Genomic DNA, 24303 nt, shown 5'->3' on the forward strand with positions numbered 1-24303 from the left:
CAAGCTGAAGATCAATCCCGACAAGACAGAGGTCCTCCTGGTCGATCGTAAACCGGACTGGGGTATAGGGTGGCTACCTGTGCTGGACGGGGTTACACTCCCCCTGAAGCCACAGGTCCACAGTTTGGGTGTCCTCCTGGATTCTTCGCTCACACTTGAGGCTCAGGTGTCGACGGTATCTGGGAGGGCCTTTGCACAATTGAGACTTGTGCGCCAACTGCGACCGTACCTCGTGAAGGCTGATCTGGCCGGGGTGGTCCACGCCTTGGTCACCTCTAGAATGGATTACTGCAATGCGCTCTACGTGGGGCTGCCCTTGAAGACGGCTCGGAAACTTCAATTGGTCCAGCGGGCAGCAGCTAGGATGCTAACTGGAGCTCATTATCAAGAGAGGTCTACCCCTCTGTTTAAGGAGCTCCACTGGCTGCCATTTATTTTCCGAGCCCAATTCAAGGTGCAGGTGCTCACCTACAAAGCCCTGAACAGTTTGGGACCACCCTACCTGCGTGACCGCATCTCCATCTACGAACCCACACGCTCGCTCCGGTCATCTGGGGAGGCCCTGCTCGTGATCCCACCTACGTCGCAAGCGCGCTTGGTGGGGACACGGGACAGGGCTTTCTCTGTGGCGGCCCCCCGACTTTGGAATGCCCTTCCAAAAGAGCTTCGTCAGGCCCCTACTCTAGCAGTTTTCAGAAGGAACTTAAAAACTTGGCTGTTCCGATGTGCCTTCGCAGATTAGGAATCCCCATCCCAAGTCCTAGAAGCACTTTATCACAACCAATGTTGCTGCACACCGCACTTTTAATCCTACGTTCCTCCTGCCATCTCAGCACTTTTTACCCTGTACCCCATTGCGCCGGCCGAACCAGTTTTAATAGTGTCTTGATGTATTGATGTATTGTCATTGTTGTTATTTTGCTTAATTGTTTTGATTTGCTTTGTTTATTGTTGTGTTATGTTTTCTATTGTATTGTGTTTTGAGGCTTCGGCCTGTGTAAGCCGCATCGAGTCCTTCGGGAGATGCTAGCGGGGTACAAATAAAGTTAATAATGTATTGTCGAAGGCTTTCATGGCCGGAATCACTCAGTTCTTGTGGGTTTTTTCGGGCTATATGGCCATGTTCTAGAGGCATTTCTCCTGACGTTTCGCCTGCATCTATGGCAGGCATCCTCATAGATGCAGGCGAAACGTCAGGAGAAATGCCTCTAGAACATGGCCATATAGCCCGAAAAAACCCACAAGAACTGAAAGTTAATAATAATAATAAATAATAATAATACAGAGATGTAGGTTTAAACCAATCAGTGTAAGATTAGAACCTAAGTTCTAATCCTCCAACTTGTATGCCGATGTGGGATGGTGGTGGTTCAGCACTTGCTTGTCTAGGAAACTCTGTTTGGAGAGAACCACTGCTCTCCATATACCTGTCATGACCCCCTTTCCTGGTGTTGTGGGGAACCGTGAAGGTAAGCCATGCCTTGGTTTGTAGTTCACTTGAAGCAAAGGAGAGGGTTTCCATGGAAAGGGTGCTGTGAAGTAGAGGGCCATAGTGAGGGATATGAGGTGAGAGGGAAGCCAACTGTCAGATGGAACTTTGCTTGTAACCGTACTGCATGCTTTGAGAAATAAAGCCCTTCCAGTCTGTTTGTGAGGTAACTTCTTCTCTAGAAAACTGTAGATCAGGACATAAGGTCTGAAAAGTATTCGTGACACAGCCCTAGGATAAAAGCTATCCTTCAGTCTTTTTGTCCTTGCCTTTGTCACCCTGTGTCATGACCTCATTTTCCTGGTGTTGTGGGGAACCATGAAAGTAAGCATTGCCTTAGCTCACTTGAAGCAAGGGAGAGGGTTTCCATGGAAACACAGCTGTGAAGGAGAGAGCCATAGTGAGGGATATGAGGTGAGAGGGAAGCCAACTGTCAGATGGAACTTTGCTTGTAACCGTACTGCATGCTTTGAGAAATAAAGCCCTTCCAGTCTGTTTGTGAGGTAACTTCTTCTCTAGAAAACTGTAGATCAGGACATAAGGTCTGAAAAGTATTCGTGACACAACCCTAGGATAAAAGCTATCCTTCAGTCTTTTTGTCCTTGCCTTTGTCACCCTGTGTCATGACCTCATTTTCCTGGTGTTGTGGGGAACCATGAAAGTAAGCATTGCCTTAGCTCACTTGAAGCAAGGGAGAGGGTTTCCATGGAAACACAGCTGTGAAAGAGAGAGCCATAGTGAGGGATATGAGGTGAGAGGGAAGCCAACTGTCAGATGGAACTTTGCTTGTAACCGTACTGTATGCTTTGAAAAATAAGACCCTTCCAGTATCTCTGTGAAAACTGAAGATCAGGACAATACCCTATTCACTCGAATCTAATGCTCACCTTTTTGGACTCAATGACCTGACCAAAATGAGGTTGCACATTAGAGTTGTGTTGTACAATCATCTTAGTGCTGAGTCAAAACAAAAAGGGGAAGATACCTCAGGGGCTGCTCCTCTTTGAGGGATGTCATCTCTCATTCAATTGCAGTGACTGAATGCAATGCTGGGATTTGTAGTTTGGTGAAGCATCAGTCTCATTTGGCGGAGAAGGCTCAAGACCTTGTGAAGCTACATCCCCCATAATGCCATAGCATTGAACCACTGCCATTAAAATGGATTCATTCTGCAGCAGAGATGCACCCCAAAATAGTGCACTTTTTGCCACTGCACATGACATTTTGCAGCAAATACTTTCTTTGGTTTCAGGGTTTTGAAAACCAAGGTGCACATTAGATCTGATGGCGCATGAGGCTCAAGTCAAGACGGTACCACCCAATGGGCCTCTCTGTCTGGAGAACACATGTTTCCCGACATGCGCCTGACCTTGCTGACGATGAAGAGGTCCTCTCTCTTGGCCAGGCCTTTCTTCAGCACATTGTGGAGGCCCTCTCCGACCGCCTCTTCGTTGCCATAGAAATAGGCGCAATCAATGTGGCGGAATCCATGCTTCACCGCCACTTCCAGGGCATCCTGGACGATCCCTGCAGGAGACTGAAAACAACAGGTATTATTATTATTATTAGAAACACAACAAGATGAGTCCACACCAGATACCCTGCTGGATCACACATCGGACACTTCCCAAGTGTCTAAGACTGTGTGATGTATCGGCGAATAATGCATGCAGATCCCAGTAAGGTGGCCTTCTGCAGCTGGCAGATGGTAATCTTGTCAGCGCCGATTGTGTTTAAGTGCAGGCCAAGGTCATTAGGCACTGCACCCAGTGTGCCGCTCACCACTGGGACAAACTTAGTAGTAGTAGTAGTAGCACTACTAGTAGTAGCTACTACTGATAGCACTACTACTAGTAGTAATAACAATTACTACTACTACTACTATTAAGATAACAGAGTTGGAAGAAATGGCATGGGTCATTCAATCCACCCCTCCTGCCATGCATGCCAAACTTATTATTGTTTTTATAATAATAATTATTACTACTAAAACTACTACTACTATTACTAGGCATGGGCAGTCCATGGTTCTAAATCAGTGTTTCTCAACCTTCCTAATGCCGCGACCCCTTAATACAGTTCCTTATCTTGTGGTGACCCCCAACCATCACATTATTTTTGTTGTTACTTCACGACTGTAATCTTGCTTCTGTTATGAATCGTCATGTAAATATCTGATATGCAAGGTCTATTTTCATTCATTGAACCAAATTTGGCACAAACACCCGAAACGCTCATTTGAATACTGGGGGGAGATCGATTTTGTCATTTGGGAGTTGCAATTGCTGGGATTTATAGTTCACCTACAATCAAAGAGCATTCTGAACTCCACCAACAATGGAATTGAACTAAAGTTGACACACAGAACTCTGATGACCAACAGAAAATAACTGGAAGGGTTTGGTGAGCATTGACCTTGAATTTTGGAGTTGTAGTTCACCTCCCTCCAGAGAGCACTCTGGACTCAAACAATGATGGATCTGGACCAAACTTGGCACGAATCCTCAATATGCCCAAATGTGAACCCTCTCATGGAGTTTGGGGAAAATAGACCTTGACATTTGGGAGTTGTGGTTGCTGGGATTTATAGTTCACCTACAATCAAAGAGCATTCTGAACCCTACCAACGATAAGATTGGGCCAAACTTCCCACACATAACCCCCATGACCAACAGAAAATACTGTGTTTCCTGGTGGTCTGTGGCGACCCCTCTGACACCCCTCGCGACCCACCCAGGGGTCCCGACCCCCAGGTTGAGAAACACTGTTCTAAATGGTTCTAAAATACTTACAAAACTAGGGTGTGCTGGAGCTTTGCTTCTAAAGTGTTGCTTAAGTTCTGGTGGTGAAAATTTCAGAACTCTAACAAAACTCTCAAAATTTCATTCTTATTTTGTTATTGGCAATTTTTATGACAGAACCAATTATGATAGGAACTGTCATTTATAATGAAATTTTGAAAGTTTTGTTAGACTTCTGAAATTTTCACTACCAGAACTTTAGCAACACTGTAGAAGCAAAGAACCAGCACCCCTCTAGTTTTGTAAGTACTTTAGAACCATGGATTGCCCATGCATATGAGAGGCATTGGAGCCCCGGTGGCGCAGTGGGTTAAAGCACTGAGCTGCTGAGCTTGTTGACTGAAAGGTTGCAGGTTCGATTCCGGGGAGCGGCGTGAGTTCTGCTGTCAGCCCCAGCTTCTGCCAACCTAGCAGTTCGAAAACATGCAAATGTGCGTAGATCAATAGGTACCGCTCTGGCGGGGAGGTAAGGGCGCTCCATGCAGTCATGCCGGCCACATGACCTTGGAGGTGTCTATGGACAACGCCGGCTCTTTGGCTTAGAAATGGAGATAAGCACCACACCCCAGAGTCAGGCATGACTGGACTTAATGTCAGGGGAAAATCTTTACCTTTACTTATTAGATGCATAGCTGGAAAAGGTTGCATGCGGGAATCATTCTACCTGGTTAATCTTATGTAATCTGCAGCCAGGGTGGAGTAGTTGTAGAAGTACTAAAGGAAGATAAATTTTCTGTGTATTTTGGAGGGTTGGTTTTGGAAGGCTGGTGATGGGGATTTGGTGTTGCAGGAGAGTCTATGTTGGAGGCGTGTGTTTAAGAGAAAGCTGCAAAGTTCCTGAAGAAAGCTTTTGCAAGCAAGAAGGCTTCAACTGCTTGGGAGTTGCTGGCAAAAAGGTTTGAGGAGTTCCAGTATTCTTCTGTATTGTAAATATTCCTTTGTATAAAGTCCTTTTTCTACTACAAAGACTATTGGTGTATGTCTACTTCTTAAACCAGAGAGGAGAGCTTCTGCTGGAAAAGGGATGGTTTTCTGTTGCCGCATGTAAAGGTAAAAGTTTCCCCTTGACATTAAGTCCAGCTGTGTCTGACTCTGTGGGTTGGTGCTCATCTCCATTGCTAAGCCGAAGAGCCGGCATTGTCCGTAGACATCTCCATGGTGATGTGGCTGGCAAGACGTCATGGAGCACCCTTACCTTCCCGCAGAAGTGGTACCTATTGAACTATTCACATTTGCATGTTTTCAAACTATTTTATTTATCGTGTCAGGGCAGCTAGTTGATTATATTAAATTTCTAACAGAACAAAGCAAACAAACAGACAAAATACAAAATTTGTGAGTTTGGTAGTTGATTAAATGTCCTTTGACCAGTATCTGGCCACTTGGAGTGCTTCTGGTGTTGCCGCAAGAAGGTCCTCCATTGTGCATGTGGCAGGGTTCAGGTTGCATTGCAGCAGGTGGTCAGTGGTTTGCTCTTCTCCACACTCGCATGTCGAGGATTCCACTTTGTGGCCCCATTTCTTAAGGTTGGCTCTGCATCTTGTGGTGCCAGAGTGCAGTCTGTTCAGTGCCTTCCAAGTTGCCCAGTCCTCTGTGTGCCCAGGGGGGCACACAGCCATTGGTTGAGGTTCTGGGTTTGAGCCTGCCACTTTTGGACTCTCGCTTGCTGAGGTGTTCCAGCGAGTGTCTCTGTAGATCTTAGAAAACTATGTCTAGATTTAAGTCGTTGACGTGCTGGCTGATACCCAAACAGGGGATGAGCTGGAGATGTCTCTGCCTTGGTCCTTTCATTATTTCAAACTGCTAGGCTGGCAGAAACTGGGGCTAACAGCAGGAGCTCACCCTGCTCCCTAGATTAAAATCTACAACCTTTTGCCAACAAGTTCAGCAAATCAGCGGTTTAACCCACTGCGCCACCTTTTAATTACACCATGACACATCCCACCAGAGTTGGGTTCCTCCATCTGCATTGGCAAAAGCACACCAACTTTTGCCCTATATATTTATACAACAATCTCTCCCCACTCCCCTAAAATGAAAAGTTCCATGCATGAGCAGAATATATGTGAAGCCATGATCTATATTGCACGTTTGCAGCTGTTTCACACCACTTCCCTAGTTGTAACAGCTAGGAAACCTAAACCTCTGTTATCCCAAATTCCGAAATCTGATATACTCCTCAATCCGAGAGTGACATCCTTGTTTTTTTGATGCTTTGATGGATATAAGTTTACTATCATGCGTAACTCTGATCTTTCGGCCAAGAAGGCTGCATCTACGATGTCAAATGAATGCAATTTGGCATCACCCTGACTGCTATGGGATCCTCGAAGTTGCAGTTTTCAAAGGTCTGCAGCTATAGAGTTCCACAGAATTGAACCGAACAGTGTCAAACTGCATTAATTCTGCGATGTAGATACACCCACCACCCTTTGCATGGATGTGTCCTTAGCCAACCTCTTCGAATGAGCCTCTAACTCTGGAAAGGCCAAGAAAACATCGTGCAATAGATATTTGCGCCGAAAACTTGGTTCTGTTCCTTTGCTCCGAGGCAAGCAAGGAATGTGGCTGGCAGGAAAGAAGGCCGGCCTCTGTTTGGCAGGGATGTTTTGGCCTGATCATAATGCATATGCCGTCCAGAACAATAAAGCATTGACGGCTTGGGTTGGAGAAGTCATGTTTGGGAGCTGTTCCGCAGGGAGGGTGCTGTGCGGGCCAATCCAACTGCAAGAAATCCAACACAATTTGGGGAAATCTGGGCATGGTCAGAGCCAAAGAATACATAGAGAAACATCCACCAGGGACTTGACTCCTAAAGGTTATACGTACACATTGCGATAGCCCAAGCATGGGCCAACTTGGGCCCTCCAGGTGTTTTGGACTTCAACTCCCACAATTCCTAACAGCCTCAAGCCCTTTCCTTTTCCCCCTCAGCCTCTTAAGCGAGGCATCCATCAGTCCCAAGGTGGGATGGCATAGACTTCCAGATGGATTGCAACTCCTATCATTTCCTAATTTTCACAAATGACCAGCCACTGCCAAAAGGGACAAAGAGTTTCATCTATGCTGACGATCATGCCATCACCGCCCTTTGAAATGGTTGAACAGAAGCTCTTCAAAGCTTTAGGTGCAGGGAAACCAGCTGATTCCTAATCCATCTAAAGTGCTGACGTGTGCTTTTCATCTTAAAAACAGACAAGCATCTCGAGCTCTGAGGATGACCTGGGAAGGAATCCCATTTGAACATTGCAGCACACCTGGGAGTTACTCCGGACCGTGCTCTGACTTTCAAGAAGCACTGCTTGAATATCAAGCAAAAAGTGGGTGCTGGAAATAACATCATACGAAAGCTGACTGGCACAATCTGGGGATCACAAGCAGACACAGTGAAGACATCTGCCCTTACGCTTTGCTACTCTGCTGCTGAGTACACATGCCCAGTGTGGAACATGCCTCACCATGCTAAAAAAGTGGATGTGGCTCATAATGTAACATGCCACATTATGAAAGGATGTCTATGCCCTACACCACTGGAGAAATTATACTGTTAGCCAATATTGCACCATCTGACATCTGCGGGAAGCTAGCAGCCAATAATGAAAGGACCAAGGCAGTGACATCTCCGGCCAATCCTCTGTTTGGATATCAGCCAGCACGGCAATGCCTTAAATCAAGTAATAGCTTCCTAAGATCTACAGAGATACTTGCAGGAACACCTCAGCAAGCAAGAGTCCAAAAGTGGCAGGCCTAAATCATTGGCTGAGACTGGATGAGAGACTCCCTCCTGGGCACACAGATGAATGGGTGACTTGGAAGGTGCTGAACAGGCTGCGCTTTGGCACCATGAGATGCAGAGCCAACCTTGAGAAATGGGGCCACAACGTGGAGTCCATGACATGAGAGTGTGGAGAAGAGCAAACCACAGACCACCGACTGCCTGAGCCTTGCCACATGAACAATGGAGGACCTTCTCACAGTGACACCAGAGGCACTTCAAGTGGCCAGCTTCTGGTCAAAGGACATTTGTTTGTCATTTTTCTATACATTATAGCTGTATTCTCAATTTGTTTCTGACACAATAAATAAATAAATAAAATCCCTGCAAGAAAATTGCAATATATAGGTTAAGAGATTGCATCCCTTTCATATTAAGGTGTCAATGGGTTTTCCTAAAATTAAGGTTGCTTTTCCTCCTCTCTGTCATTTTCTGACGCCAAAGGCTTTCAAACCATTGAATTCTTGCTTCACCTGATTCGAAAACAATGTGTCCCCGATGCATCTTTGCTTGATTAAATGCATCACGAAAACGGCAGGATTCTTGCCAAACTTTCAACATCTGGACTGGTTTTCAGCTTGTTCTGGGCTTGGCTTGTTTAGAATATAGTCAATCAAGTGCAACGGATTGGAATTTGAGGATGGAGTCCAGCCAACGGCCGTCATTTTGGAAGCAAGGAGAGCAAACCAAGGCCATTTTCTCACAAACATGTGACATTAGGATAGACATGGAGCATTGCAAACAATTGCTGCAGACCAAGAGATCTGTTATTTTAACAATAACAATAATCATAATAATAATATCATTGTATTGTCGAAGGCTTTCATGGCTGGAATCACTGTGTTGTAAGTTTTTTCGGGCTGTATGGCCATGGTCTAGAGGCATTCTCTCCTGACGTTTCGCCTGCATCTATGGCAAGCATCCTCAGAGGTAGTGAGGTCTGTTGGAACTAGGAAAAAGGGTTTATATATCTGTGGAATGACCAGGGTAAGACAAAGGACTCTTGTCTGCTGGAGCTAGGTGGGAATGTTTCAACTGACCACCTTGATTAGCATACAATGGGCTGACTGTGCCTGGAGCAAACTTTTTTTGAGAGGTAATTAGATGTCCCTGCCTGCTTCCTCTCTGTTGTTGTGTTGTTGCAATTTTAGAGTTTTTAAATACTGGTAGCCAGATTTTGTTCATTTTCATGGTTTCATGGCACAACAACAGAGAGGAAGCAGGTCTCTCAGCCAAGTGGAGGGCTGTTTCTGAGACTCTAAGCAGGGATGGGAGAGCAGGCATGCAGTGTGGTGTGCATGTGCGGGTGAGGGAGAGCATGCAAGACTGGAGGAAGGCTCACACCAGCTATGGTAGTCACTTCAAGACATGGGGGTTCATGGGGGTTCTGTTTGGGAAGTTTGGCCCAATTCTATTGTTAGTAGGGTTCAGAATGCTCTTTGATTGCAGGTGAACTATAAATCCCATCAACTATAACTCCCAAATGTCGAGGTTTATTTTCCACAAACTCCATCAGTGTTCACATTTGGGCATATTGAGTATCTGTGCCAAGTTTGGTTGAGATCCATCATTGCTTGAGTCCACAGTGCTCTTTGGATATAGGTGAACTACAATTCCCAAACTCAAGGTCAATGTCCACCAAACCCAAGATTTTTTTGTTGGTCATGGGAGTTCTGTGTGCCAAGTTTGGTTGAAATCCACCATTGGTGGAATTGGAAATGCTCTTTGATTGTAGGTGAACTATAAATCCCAGCAACTACAACTCCCAAATGACAAAATCAACCTCCCCCAACCACACCAGTATTCAGATTTGGGCATATCAGGTATTTGTGCCAAATGTGGTCCAGTGAATGAAAATACATCTTGTATATCAGGTATACTATTTACACTACTATTCATAACAGTAGCAAAATTACAGTTGGAAAGTAGCAACGAAAATGTTATGGTTGGGGGTCACCACAACAAGAGGAACTGTATGAAGGGGTCGCGGCATTAGGAAGGTTGAGAACCACTGCAACACGGAGAAAAGCAGAATAGAAATGGAAATAATAATAATAATAATAATAATAATAATAATAACAACAACAACAACAATTAATAATAACAATAACAATAATAATAATGTTATTGTTAGGCACCTTGGGTTCCTATGGGGAGAAAGGCAGGATAGAAATGGTGGTAATAATAATAATAATAATAATAATAATAATAATAATAATAATTCTACATTGCAGAATTAATGCAGCCTGTTCCCATTTGAACTGCCAATGCTCAAAGTTATGGAATCATGGGATCTGTAGTCTTGCAAGGTTTTACCAAAGAGCCAGTGCCGCACCAAACTATAAATCCCATCACTCCTAAAAGGCACTCTGGTTCCTTTGTTTGTTGAGCATAAGTAGTCCAATTTTGCATGGTAAATCAGGTAGGAAATTGAATAAGGAGGAGATCTGTTTTGGGTTAGCCTGTTTGCAAAGCCAGGATGAGACTGGCGTCATTCTCTCTCTTTGGCCTCAAGGAATGGTTTACTTCAACCGTTTTGGCTTTTTTGGGTCAACAAAGGAAATTGATTTTCTGGATGGAGGAAAAAGAGGATTTGATGCAGATCCTGCAGTTTTGGAAATAAGTGTGAAGGCCAAGGGCAACTGATGGGTCCACTCTGGGTTTTGGACCGAACTTTTAGGGAACTCTCCAAAGAGCTGAAACTATTTTAGGGATGGATGGGAGATCATGACATGCTGCGTCCACTCTGTGTTTTAGTCTGAACTTTAAGGGAACTATACAAAGAGCTGAAGCTATTTTAGGGATGGATTGGAGATCATGACGTGCTGCATCCACTCTGGGTTTTAGTCCAAACTTTAAGGGAACTATCCAAAGAGCAGAAGCTATTTGGGAGGTAGACTGAGGTCCATGGCATGCTGTGTCCACTCTGGGTTTTGGCCCAAACTTTAAGCGAACTATCGAAATGGCTGAAGCTATTTTAGAGATGGATGGTGGAGCACAGGTTGTGCATCTGTGCTGGGTTTTAGTCTGAACCTTCAGGGTATTGTAAAAAGAGCTGGACGGATGCTGCATCTGCTCTGGGTTTTGGTCTGAACTTTAAGGGAAATTTCCTAAGAGCTGAAGCTATTTTGGGGATGGATGGTAGATCATGAGTTGTGCATCTGCTCTGGGTTTTGGTCTGAACTTTAAGGGAAATTTCCTAAGAGCTGAAGCTATTTTGGGGATGGATGGTAGATCATGAGTTGTGCATCTGCTCTGGGTTTTGGTCTGAACTTTAAGGGAAATTTCCTAAGAGCTGAAGCTATTTTGGGGATGGATGGTAGATCATGAGTTGTGCATCTGCTCTGGGTTTTGGTCTGAACTTTAAGGGAAATTTCCTAAGAGCTGAAGCTATTTTGGGGATGGATGGTAGATCATGAGTTGTGCATCTGCTCTGGGTTTTGGTCTGAACTTTAAGGGAAATTTCCTAAGAGCTGAAGCTATTTTGGGGATGGATGGTAGATCATGAGTTGTGCATCTGCTCTGGGTTTTGGTCTGAACTTTAAGGGAAATTTCCTAAGAACTGAAGCTATTTTGGGGATGGATGGTAGATAATGAGTTGTGCATCTGCCCTGGGTTTTGGTCTGAACTTTAAGGGAAATTTCCTAAGAGTTGAAGCTATTTTGGGGATGGATGGTAGATCATGAGTTGTGCATCCGCTCTGGGTTTTGGTCTGAACTTTAAAAGACATTTTCAAAGAGCTGGGCCTATTTTGGGGGTGGATGGTGGATAATGGATTGTGCATTAGCTCTGGGTTTTAGTCCAAACTTTAAGGGAACTATCCAAAGAGCTGAAACTATTTTTGGGGTTGATACAGGGGGGATTTCATCTCCATGGGGTGGCAAGTCCATATTGGGTTTTAGTCCGAACTTTAATGTAGCTATCCAAGCTAGCTGATTTTGGAGATGGATTTTAAGTGCCTTGGATGGATGGTTTATGCCACCTCTTTGGAGCATTGGAATCCCCTCTGGGTTTTAGTTGGAACTATCCAAAGTCCTGAATTTAATTCTTGTGGGGAGACATTGTTCCAAAACCCCCTAACTTCCCCGCAAACAGACATACCATGCTCATCCCTCTGCAAAAACTGGGTTGAGTGAAAAGCCAAGAAACGATCTAAGTTTTGCATCAAACGTGACCCTTAAGTGCACATCTCAGGGTGTTTCCTGGAGCTGAGAGAGTGTGCCTTTCCCAGGTCCACGCAGTAGGTTTACTGGTTTCCTAAAAATTCAGTATGGTATCATAGTCTGGAGAGTTCAAATCCATGGCTTTGGAAAAAGCATCGGTTGGCTTCAGGCAGTGACACTCTCTCAGCCTCAAAGGAGGGCAATGCAAAAGTCCTTTTGAATGATTCATGAAAAGGAGTGCATTAATAGCACCATGTAAACCAAATTTGGGGAAAAAATATGTTTCTGCTTTGAAGATTTCCTGTTTATTTGTGCAGACCTTACATTGAAAGTAGTTGTTCTACTCCTGAAACTTTGTTTTTGTGGCCACAAAAATGTTGAATTGGATGAGACTCGATGATGAAGATATTAATTGAAAACTAGAGCAAAATGTGTTGGATGATGTCCCTCCCACAAAAACAAATCTGTTGTCATTTAATAAACATTTCCCATGTTTATTAAATGACAATTAGGAAATGATAATTATAACCCCGGAAAAAAAAAATCAGTGTTACATAATATAGTGACTTGAGTGCTGGGTTAGGAATCTGAGAGATCAGGGTTCGAAGCCCTGCTCAACTATGGAAACCCATTGTAATCTCAACCTTCCAAATGCCGTGACCCCTTAATCCAGTTCCTGATGTTGTGGTGAGCCCCAACCATAACATTATTTTCGTTGCTACTTCATAATTGTCATTTTGCTCCTGTTATGAATCATAATGTAAATATCTGATCTGCAGGATGTATTTTAATTCACTGGACCAAATTTGGCACAAATACCCCATATGCCCAAATCTGAATACTGGTGGAGATTGGGGGGTGGGGTGGGGTGATTTTGTCATTTGGGGGTTGTAGTTGCTGGGATTTATAGTTCACCTACAATCAAAGAGCATTCTGAACTCCCACAATGATGGAATGGAACCAAACTTGGCACACAGAACTCCCATGACCAACAGAAAATACTGGAAGGGTTTGGTTGGCATTGGCATTGAGTTTGGGAGTTGTAGTTCACCTACATCCAGAGAGCACTGTGGGCTTAAACAATGATGGTCCTGGACCAAACTTGGCACAAATACTTAATATGTCCAAATGTGAATACTGGTGCAGTTTGTGGAAAATAGACCTTGACATTTGGGTGTTGTAGCTGCTGGGATTTATAGTTCACCTACAATCAAAGAGCATTCTGAACCCCACCAGCAATAGAATTGGGCCAAGCTTCCCACACAGAAACCTCATGCTTTGAAGTTCTTGCTGGCACGAGCCTCCCTCCAGCCTTGCACACTCTCCCTCGCCTGCACATGCACACCATGCTGCCATGCGGCAAGCAAACCTGATCTCCCCTCCCCTTGATTGATTTTGTCATTTGGGAGTTGTAGTTGCTGGGATTTATAGTTCACCTACAATCAAAGAGCACTGAACCTCACAAATGATGGAATTGGGCCAAACTTCTTACACAAAATCCCCATGGCCAACATAAAATACTGTGTTTTCTGGTGGCCTTTGGAGACCCCTCTGTGATCCCCCCAGGATCGTGACCCCTAGGTTGAGAAACACTGTCTTAGAGTCACACTCTCTCAGCCTCAAAGGAAACAATGGAAAACCCCTTCTGGCCACAAAAAAGAAGCAACACCCCATGACAAATTGGACTTGAGTTGGCAACTACTCCCAGTAACAACACTGGCCATATTTTCCTTTTGCCCAATGTGCCTTTGCTTTTACAAAAGATAGCTAAAGACACATTTCTAGAAGTATTTTACACTGGGAATGTGACCCTTTGCACCCAAAACCAGGGGAAAGTATAGAGAGCAGAGACTGACATTTAGGAATGTGAACTCGGCTGGATCTACACTGGAGAACTGATGCAGTTTGGCACCACTTTTGGACTGTCATGCAATGTGATGGAGTCTTGGGAGCTTCAGCCTTCTCTGTCCAAAAGTGCTGGTTCCTCACCAAACTCCCACATATCCCCATTAGCCATAGCAGTCGAAGTGGTGCCAAAGTGCATTAACTCAACAATGTAGATGCACCTAATAGACAAAGAGGAGAAAGAGAGGCCACTCTTGGACTTACCAGCCAGGTGCCGATGCCAAGTTGGGGCATCTTCCTTCCAGAGGGAAGAGTCAGGAAAGTTGTTGAAGCCATTTCGGGATCTTCTGGAAACCTTCGGAGCAGATCTGTCTGAAGCTTCGGAGCTTTGCAACCCCAAGCCTTGGCCTTATATGCCCAGTCCAATGGGGTGGATCACAGATCCGGGGATTAACTACACCCACATTTTATTCAGTCATTGGTTGGATCAGAAAGCCACGGGGAGGTGACACAATCAAAAGAAAGGATCTTTGGTTTGTTTGTTTGTTTGAATCTGTCAAAAGCCCAACCCTTCAAGGCACATAAAGGCACCATTGGCAACTTTTTCCCAGCTCGACTCTCTGTGCCAAAATGCCACTTTTCCCCAGGTTTGGGTATGTTCCCAAGTTTCCAAGAAAAACTTATATTTTGAAGCTCGGCCCTGAGTGGTAGTAATAAGCATTTTCTCCCCAAGAAAGCATTCCAAATCACATGAAAAAATAAACAAATATAACTTGTGAGAGTGGCTTTGCAAACTCAAGAGAGGAGCCAAACAAGGATCAAAATACAAAGCTGATGATGGAAATGTATGCACAGCCCTCTTGAGTAAGCAAACGGGAAGCCGAACTCAGTCAAGGTTGCTGCAAAGTTAAGCTGCAGAAAACAACCCCAGCAATGTCTTCTTCCTATAAGAGAACTTTCTGGTTCTTCTTGAAAGGAAGGGAAGGCCAGAGGACGCGTCTATACCAGTGTCTCTCAACCTGGGGGTCAAGACCCCTGGGGTGTTGTGAGGGGGTGTCAGAAGGGTCGCCAAAGACCATAAGAAAACACAGAATTTTCTGTTGGTTTTGTGTGGGAGGTTTGGCCCAATTCTATCATTGGTGGGGTTCAGAATGCTCTTTGATTGTAGGTGAACTATAAATCCCAGCAACTGCAATTTCCAAATGTCAAGGTCTATTTCCCCCAAACTCCACCAGTGTTCACATTTGGGCATACTGAGTATTTGTGCCATGTTTGGTCCAGATCCATCATTGTTTGAGTCCACAGTGCTCTCTGGATGTAGGTGAACTACAACTCCCAAACTCAAGGTCAATGTGCATCAAACCTTTCCAGTATTTTCTATTAGTCATGGGAGTTCTGTGTGCCAAGTTTGGTTCCATTCCATCATTGTTGGAGTTCCGAATGCTCTTTGATTGTACGTTAACTATAAATCCCAGCAACTACAACTCCCAAATGACAAAATCAACCCCCCCCAACCCCACCAGTATTCAAATTTGGGCGTATTGGGCATTTGTGCCAAATTTGGTCAAGTGAAGAATGAAAATACATCCTGCATATCAGATATTTACATTGCGATTCATAACAGTAGCTAAATTACAGTTATGAAGTAGGAATTGAACTAATGTTATGGTTGGGGGTCACCACAACATGAGGAACTGTATTAAGGGGTCGCGGCATTAAGAAGGCTGAGAATCCCCGTTTGGCTCAATCATCTGAGCTGTCGTTTGACACGATGTTCTTGGGCCTTCCCTTACCAAAGAATACAAACTGCAACTCCCAGGATAGTCAAATGTGGGCTAAGCAAAACTATGGTGAGCTGGATCTGTCATTGGTTAAGCCAGTGTTTCTCAACCTAGGAGTCGGGACCCCTGAAGGGGTTGTGAGGGGGGTTTCAGAGGGGTCACCAAAGATAATCAGAAAACACATATTTCTGATGGTTTTAGGAACCCTTTGGCAGAGAAGGCTGAAGATCTCTCCGCCTGTCCTTCTTTTCCTTTTTGGTGTTGGGGAACTACAACTCCAAAATACAAAAACATCCCACAACCCCACCAGTATTCAATGTTGGCCATGTAGGTAGTGTGCCAAGTTTGATGCAGATTCATCATGGACTGAGTTCAGAGTGTTCTTTTATTGTAGGTGAACTATAAATCCCAGCAACTACAACTCCCAGATATCAAGGTCTATTTTCCTCAAACTCCACCAGTGTTCACATTTGGGCATATTAAGTATCCGTGACAAGTTTGGTCCAGATTCATCATTATTTGAGTCCACGGTGCTGTCTGGATGAAGATGAACTACAACTCCAAAACTCAAGGTCAATGTCCCTTCCAGTATTTTCTATTGGTCGTGGGAATTCTGGCTGCCAAGTTGGGTTCAATTCCATTGTTGGTGGAGTTCAGAATGCTCTCTGATTGTAGGTTAACTATAAATCCCAGCAACTACAACTCCCAAATGACACAATCAATTCCTCTCAAACCCCACTAGTATTCAGATTCAGGTGTATGGGGTATTTGTGCCAAATTTGGTCCAGTGAATGAAAATACATCCTACATTGCAGATATTTACATGATGGTTCATAACAGTAGCAATATTACAGTTATGAAGTAGCAATGAAAATTATTTTATGGTTGGGGGGGGGGGGTCACCACATCATGAGGAACTGTATTAAGGGGTTGCTGTATTATGAAGTTTGAGAACCACTGGGTTAAGCGATCGTACCCAGAGGGTGATTCTCCCCAATGCTTCCTCTTCTTCATCCTGGAAAGAAGTGGCGAGTGGAGTGCCGTCAGCAGGGTTCCGTTCTGGGCCCGATCCTATTTAGGATCTTGATTCATGACTTAGGTGAAGGGTTAGAAGGCAGGATCATCAAGTTTGCAGATAGACCAAATGGGGATGTTGTTGTTGTTCATTTGTTCAGTCGTCTCTGACTCTTCGTGACCTCATGGACCAGCCCACGCCAGAGCTCACTGTCGGCCGTCACCACCCCCAGCTCCTTCAAGGTCAGTCCAGTCACTTCAAGGATGCCATCCATCCATCTTGCCCTTGGTCGGCCCCTCTTCCTTTTACCTTCCACCGTCCCCAGCATAATTGTCTTCTCTAGGCTTTGCTGTCTCCTCATGATGTTGCCAAAGTACTTCAACTTTGTCTCTAGAATCCTTCCCTCCAGTGAGCAGTCGGGCTTTATTTCCTGGAGGATGGACTGGTTGGATCTTCTCGCAGTCCAAGGCACTCTCAGAACTTTCCTCCAACACCACAGCTCAAAAGCATCTCTCTTCCTTCGCTCAGCCTTCCCTAAGGTCCAGCTCTCACATCCGTAGGTGACTACAGGGAATACCATGGCTTTGACTATGCGGATCTTTGTTGCCAGTCTGATGTCTCTACTCTTTACTATTTTATCGAGATTGGACATTGCTCTCCTCCCAAGAAGTAAGCGTCTTCTGATTTCCTGGCCACAGTCTGCATCTGCAGTAATCTTTGCACCTAGAAATGTCTGTCAAAGTCTGTCACGGCCTCCACATTTTCTCCCTCTATTTTCCAGTTGTCAATCATTCTTGTTGCCATAATCTTGGTTTTTTTGAGGTTTAGCTGCAACCCAGCTTTTGCGCTTTCTTCTTTCACCTTGATTAGAAGGCTCCTCAGCTCCTCCTCGCTTTCGGCCATCAGAGTGGTGTCGTCTGCATATCTGAGGTTGTTAATGTTTCTTCCAGCAATTTTCACCCCAGCTTTGCATTCATCTCGTTCCATGTATTGCTGGAGTCTTCCTTGCAGGAATGGGGATGGAGAGCCAATACTCCAGAAAACAGGAGCAGAATTAAAAACTCCAGGTGAGAGATGATGGGCCGAAACTAACACAATGAAGTTCAACAGGGACAAATGGAAGAGACTCCACTTTTAGAAGCTGAAATAGGATGGAAAGCTGCGGAGGAAATGCACAGGATGGAAAGCTGCGGAGGACATGCACAGGTGAGCACAGGTGATGCGACCCTAGCTTGGAAACTGGAGGGACCCCATGAATGTGCCTTTGGCATCACCGTGACTCAGCTTGGGTTCCTTTTGGTCTTGCCTTTCTGCCTCTCAAGGGAAGGTATTATGTGCCTTTGGTGGGTGGAGATGCGAAAGGGATCAGGTTTGGCACACAGGGCTTAACCGCAGGCAAGAAACGGCCTCAATGGGAAAGAATGGCAAGTCATGATGATAATGATGATGGGATCTGTCAGCCTCTTGCTTTGTTCCTGCAGAAAAGGCAGGCGCCTCCCAGTTCAGAACCAGTAGGTGAAGCCCCTCCATTTCTGCTCCGACTTGCCCTGAGAAGAGATTTGATGCTTGATGCTCTTTGTGCCAAAGATGAGCCCATTCGGAGCCACGCTGACTCCATGCGCACTGCATGAACTCTGGCAGAAGGCATACATTGGGCTTCAGATGATAATGCTATGTAAATTTGAAAAATATTCTGTTCCTGGTTTGAAAGTGTTATTCCTGTTTAATCGTGCTGTCTTTATTTTGAAAGTCGCTGTTCTACTCCAGTTGGCGAAAACAGAATAACGCCCTGCCACAGGGGAGCGTGCTTGCTCCATCAATGTTTAGCATTTACATAAATGACCAGCCACTACCAGAAGGGACAGAGAGTTTCATCTACGCTGACGATCGTGCCATCACCGCTCAAGCAGGGAGCTTTGAGATGGTTGAACAGAAGCTCTCCAAAGCTTCAGGTGATCTTATTGGCTATTACAGGGAAAACCAGCTGATTCCTAATTCATCTAAAATGCAGACGTGTGCTTTTCATCTCAAGAACAGAGAAGCATCTTGAGCTCTGAGGATGACCTGGGAAGGAATCCCAGTGGAGCATTGCAGGACACCCAAATACCTGGGAGTCACTCTGGACCGTGCTCTGGCCTACAAGAAGCACTGCTTGAATTTCAAGCAAAAAGTGGGTGCTGTTTTGTCGCCGCTGGGCCTATAGCTAGTTGACTTTAGATATAGGATGTGTAACCTTTACCCAGCGGGAAGCCAGGGACCCTAGAAAAAGTTCTCAGAGGCTTCCTTTACAGAAGGAATCTTCAAATGGCTTAATAGGTACAACAAAGTCTTTTATTAATGAATCCAACAGGAATTGTAAAGCTTTCTTGGCAAAGTATCAATTCTCTCAAACTTGTCCACTGGGAACAGGCACTATCTTCAATAACTTTCTTCAAAGGAAAATTCCCCAAGGCTAACTAAAACTTCTCCCAAGGCTAACTAAAATCCAACCCTCACTGGTGTGGGCTCCTCTGTCAGGCCAAACTGCTTCTCGAAACACTGAGAGGACCTACGAGACAGGCAATGGATGTTCTTTAGAGTTTAAGGCTGTCTTCCTGGAAACTCCCAAGGCTGTAGGAAGGAATCCCTGGAGTTCTTAGGAGACCCTTAAAGCTGTGGGAATGCTTCCCTGGCGTTCTTTCCCTGGAGCTCTTAAAGGTTGAAGCCTTTGTACAGTGGAAGTAAACACATTCTATACATTGGCTAACCTTGCTGTGACTGTCTGGAAAAGGCTCCCTTCCCTCCAAAGAGCAAAAAGGGGGCGGGACCAGGGATCCTAACTATAATTGGCAGGTGGCTTACCCTATAAATGCAAACCATAACAGGAAACCCCCTGCTGCAAAATCCCAAGCATGGGATTGCACACAAACATTCAAACACAGCAAATAAATCTGGAGCTCCTGGAACAGCTGTTCCAGAACAGGCGCTAGAAACAATATCATACGACAGCTGACTGGCATAACCTGGGGATCACAACCAGACACAGTGAAGACATCTGCCCTTACCCTTTGCTACTCTACAACTGAGTATGTATGGCCTGTGGAAGACATCTCACCATGGAAGACATCTCATCACATTAAAACAGTAGATGTGGCTCTTAATGAGACATGCCACAATCTCACAGGATGCCTATGCCCCACACCGCTGGAGGAATTATACTGTTTAGTCAGTATTGTACCACCTGACATCCGTCAGGAAGTAGCAGCCAATAATGAAAGGACCAAGGCAGTGACATCTCTAGCCCATCCTCTGTTCAAATATCAGCCAGCATGCAAATGCCTTAAATCAAGAAATAGCTTTCTAAAAACTACAAAGATACTTGCAGGAACACCTCAGCAAGCAAGAGTCCAAAAGTGGCAGGTTAAAACCTGCAATCTCAAGCAATGGCTGAGACTAGGTGAGAAACTCCTCCCGAGCACACAGAAGATGAGGTGACTTGGAAGGCACTGAACAGACTGCGCTCTGGCAAAAATGAGATGCAGAGCCAACCTTAAGAAATGGGGCTACAAAGTGGAGTCCATGACATGCGAGTGTGGAGAAGAGCAAACCACAGGACACCTATTACAATGCAGCCTGAGCCCTGCCACATGCACAATGGAGGACCTTCTTACAGCAACACCAGAGACAATGCAAGTGGCCAGCTACTAGTCAAAGGACATTTAGCATCATGTCAAGTTTTTTAACTTTGTGTTTTTTAAATACATTACAACTGTACCCTTGGTTTGCTTCTGATACGATAAATACTCCAGAAACTTGATTTTTGTAGCTGAATTGGTTAATACTCTCTGAGATATAATAATAATAATAATAATAATAATAATAATAATAATAATAATATTGACACAAGCCAGTTAAGGTGGTGCCTTTGGTGATCGGCACACTGGGTGCAGTGCCTAAAGACCTTGGCCTGCACTTAAACACAATCGGCGCTGAAAAAATTACCATCTGCCAGCTGCAAAAGGCCACCTTACTGGGATCTGCACGCATTATTCGCTGAGACATCACACAGTCCTAGACACTTGGGAAGTGTCCGACGTGTGATCCAATACAACAGCCAGCAGAGTGATCTTGTTTGCTGTGGACTCATTCTGTTGTGTTTCTAATAATAATAATAATAATAATAATAATAATAATAATTTTAGACTTTTTGCAGTTTCATAATTTTTTCCCATGTTTTTATGATAGAACCAATTAGGAAACCTGGAGTCTAAATACCTGATATTGGATGCTAAGCAGGGTCAGCCCTGGATAGCACTTGGATGGGAGACCGGCTGAGAATACCAGGTGATGTTGCTTATATTTTGATGTGAAAATGTGCACATATACATTCAAGCCATGGGTCTAAATACCCTAAAGCATGCATGGGGAAACTTCGGCCTGGCTGGTGTTTTGGAATACAACTCCCACAATTCCTAACAGCCAGTAGTCTATTATTATATAGTCCAATACACTTGGAGGGGTGAAGTTTGCCCATGACTGCATTAAAACCTCCAGATCCCCTTTGAGCTTGGATGCTAAGCAGGGCCAGTCCTGGTCAGTAATTGGATGGGAGACAAGCAGGCGCTATTTTAGAGGAAGGAACCATCTCTGCCTAAGAAAACCCTACAAATGTTTGGGGCTGCCTTCAGGGGACCTGAAGGCCCATAGAACTCACACTGTCTGCAAACAAGGGGCCTGCTGTTCCTAACCCAGGAGACCCAACATTTCCTAGGGTTGCCCTCCTTCTTGCCCTATCCTTGCACTTGGGGGAGGACGGTCTTAGTCATGCCTTACTCATGGCTTTACTTTACGTTTTGCTAATTCATCCTGCAAAGCTGTGTGTAGGTTGTGAGAGGGATTAGGGGGAAAGACTGTTGGCAGAAGAAGAGGGGAGGAAAGGTGATGTGGTTTGGCTTCGAGGCTGCTTCTTTAGGCTCTGACAAGGCTATCAGCTCTGCTTCAGAGAGAGGAAGGAACCGGTCAAACCACCTATTGAATGCATGGGGTCGCCATAAGATCTGGCCTTGGTCCCTGTTTGAAATGTCAATTTATGTTTTACCTGATTTCTTACAATGTTTTATATTCTTCTATGTGTTTATTGATTGGTTGATATCCCGCTTTATCTCTCCAGAAGGAGGTTTGAAGCGGCTCACAATCAAAAACATGACAACTTCAAATATACAATAATAAATCAGTATTATTATTATTATTAATATTATTATTATATTATATATTATCAGTAGGATTATATTAATAATGTATAATATATTAATAATATATTAATATATTAGTATTATTATATTACAATATTGGGTTGTTGTAGGTTTTTTCGGGCTATATGGCCATGTTCTAGAGGCATTCTCTCCTGACGTTTCGCCTGCATCTATGGCAAGCATCCTCAAAGGTTGTGACCTCACTACTTCTGAGGATGCTTGCCACAGATGCAGGCGAAACATCAGGAGAGAATGCCTCTAGAACATGGCCATATAGCCCGAAAAAACCTACAACAACCCAGTGATTCCAGCCATGAAAGCCTTCGACAATACATTATTACAATATTATTATTATATATTATATTGTATTATTATTATTATATTGTATTGTATTACATTATAATATTATTATTAACTAGCCGTTGGCTGCCACATTTTGCTGTGGCCCAGTCTGTGTATGTGTTTTGTGTGTGTGTATATATATGTGCATATATTTGTGTACATGTGTGTTTGTGCATATATGTGGTTTTGTGCATGTGTTGTAATGTATTTTCTGTTTTTTTGCTTTTAAAGTCTCTTCCGCTGTGATTTTCCGTGTTTTTATGAATCATGGTCACTCATTGGCCTGATAGGTGTATTGTGTCCAAATTTGGTATCAATTCGTCCAGTGGTTTTTGAGTTATGTTAATCCCACAAACAAACATTACATTTTTATTTATTTTGTTGTTCATTCGTTCAGTCATCTCCGACTCTTCGTGACCTCATGGACCAGCCCACGCCAGAGCTCCCTGTCGGCCGTCACCACCCCCAGCTCCTTCAAGGTCAGTCCAGTCACTTCAAGGATGCCATCCATCCATCTTGCCCTTGGTCGGCCCCTCTTCCTTTTGCCTTCCACTTTCCCCAGCATAATTGTCTTCTCTAGGCTTTCCTGTCTCCTCATGATGTGGCCAAAGTACTTCAACTTTGTCTCTAGTATCCTTCCCTCCAGTGAGCAGTCGGGCTTTATTTCCTGGAGGATGGACTGGTTGGATCTTCTCGCAGTCCAAGGCACTCTCAGCACTTTCCTCCAGCACCACAGCTCAAAAGCATCGATCTTCCTTCGCTCAGCCTTCCCTAAGGTCCAGCTCTCACATCCGTAGGTTACTACAGGGAATACCATGGCTTTGACTAGGTGGATCTTTGTTGCCAGTCTGATGTCTCTACTCTTCACTATTTTATCGAGATTGGACATTGCTCTTCTCCCAAGAAGTAATTTTTATTTATATAGATATGTAAATAGAGCCCCTGATGGCACATCCCTTGTGCCGGCAGGACTAAAGACAGGTCGGAGGTCTAATATGATCTCACTTGCTTCCTGCCCCAGGGGAGTGTGTCTGCTCCATCAATGCTTAACATTTACACAAATGATCAGCCACTGTCAGAAAGGAGAGAAAGTTTAATCTATGCTGATGATTGTGCCATCACCACTCAAGCAGGGCGCTTTGAAATGGTTGAAAAGGAGCTCTCTGAAGCTTTAGTTACTCTTACTGCCCCTGGTGGCTTAATGGGTTAAACCCTTGTGCTGGTAGGACTGCTGACCGACAGGGCAGCAGTTTGAATCCGAAGAGAGAGGGTTAAACTCCTTCTGTCAGCTCCACCTCCCCATGTGGGGACATGATAGAAGCCTCCCACAAGGATGGTAAAACATCAAAAACATCCGGGCAACATCCTCTGGGCAACGTCCTTGCAGGCAGCCAATTCTCTCACACCAGAAGCAACTTGTAGTTTCTCAAGTCACTCCTAACATGAAAAAAATGTAAATATAACATGTTATAAGCATAGCACAATATTAAGGTTATATATTATTACACTGTACTAGCCATACCCTGCCACGCGTTGCTGTAGCCCACATGGGGGTTCTGTGTGGGAGGTTTGGCCCAATTCTATTGTTGGTGGGTTTCAGAATGCTCTGTGATTGTAGGTGAACTATAAATCCCAGCAACTACAACTCCCAAATGTCAAGATTCTATTTGCCCCCAACTCCACCAGTGTTCACATCTGGACATATTGAGTATTCTTGTACAGTTTGGTGCAGATCCATCATTGTTTGAGTCCATAGTTCTGCCTGGATGTAGGTGAACAACTCCAAAACCAAAGGACACTGCCCACCAAACGCTTCCAGTATTTTCTGTTGGTCATGTGTGCCAAGTTTGGTTCAATTCCA

At 44.5% G+C, this 24303-nt stretch overlaps 1 protein-coding gene across 1 annotated transcript in view; it reads right to left on the reverse strand.

The window, feature by feature from the left end:
• LOC132782753 (aldo-keto reductase family 1 member B1-like) overlaps positions 1–14496 on the reverse strand; it is a 31239-nt gene extending 16743 nt beyond the window's left edge. Inside the window, exons 1-2 of the mRNA XM_060787661.2 lie at positions 14338–14496; positions 2859–3026 (exon numbers count right to left, since the gene is read on the reverse strand). Of these exons, the coding sequence (XP_060643644.2) occupies positions 2859–3026; positions 14338–14409 (240 nt within the window). The 5' untranslated portion in view covers positions 14410–14496. The remainder of the gene's footprint in view (positions 1–2858; positions 3027–14337) is intronic.
• Between the last annotated feature and the right edge of the window lie 9807 nt (positions 14497–24303).

Source organism: Anolis sagrei, chromosome 7 (genome assembly GCF_037176765.1).
Source record: "Anolis sagrei isolate rAnoSag1 chromosome 7, rAnoSag1.mat, whole genome shotgun sequence".
NCBI classification, from domain to species: domain Eukaryota; kingdom Metazoa; phylum Chordata; class Lepidosauria; order Squamata; family Dactyloidae; genus Anolis; species Anolis sagrei.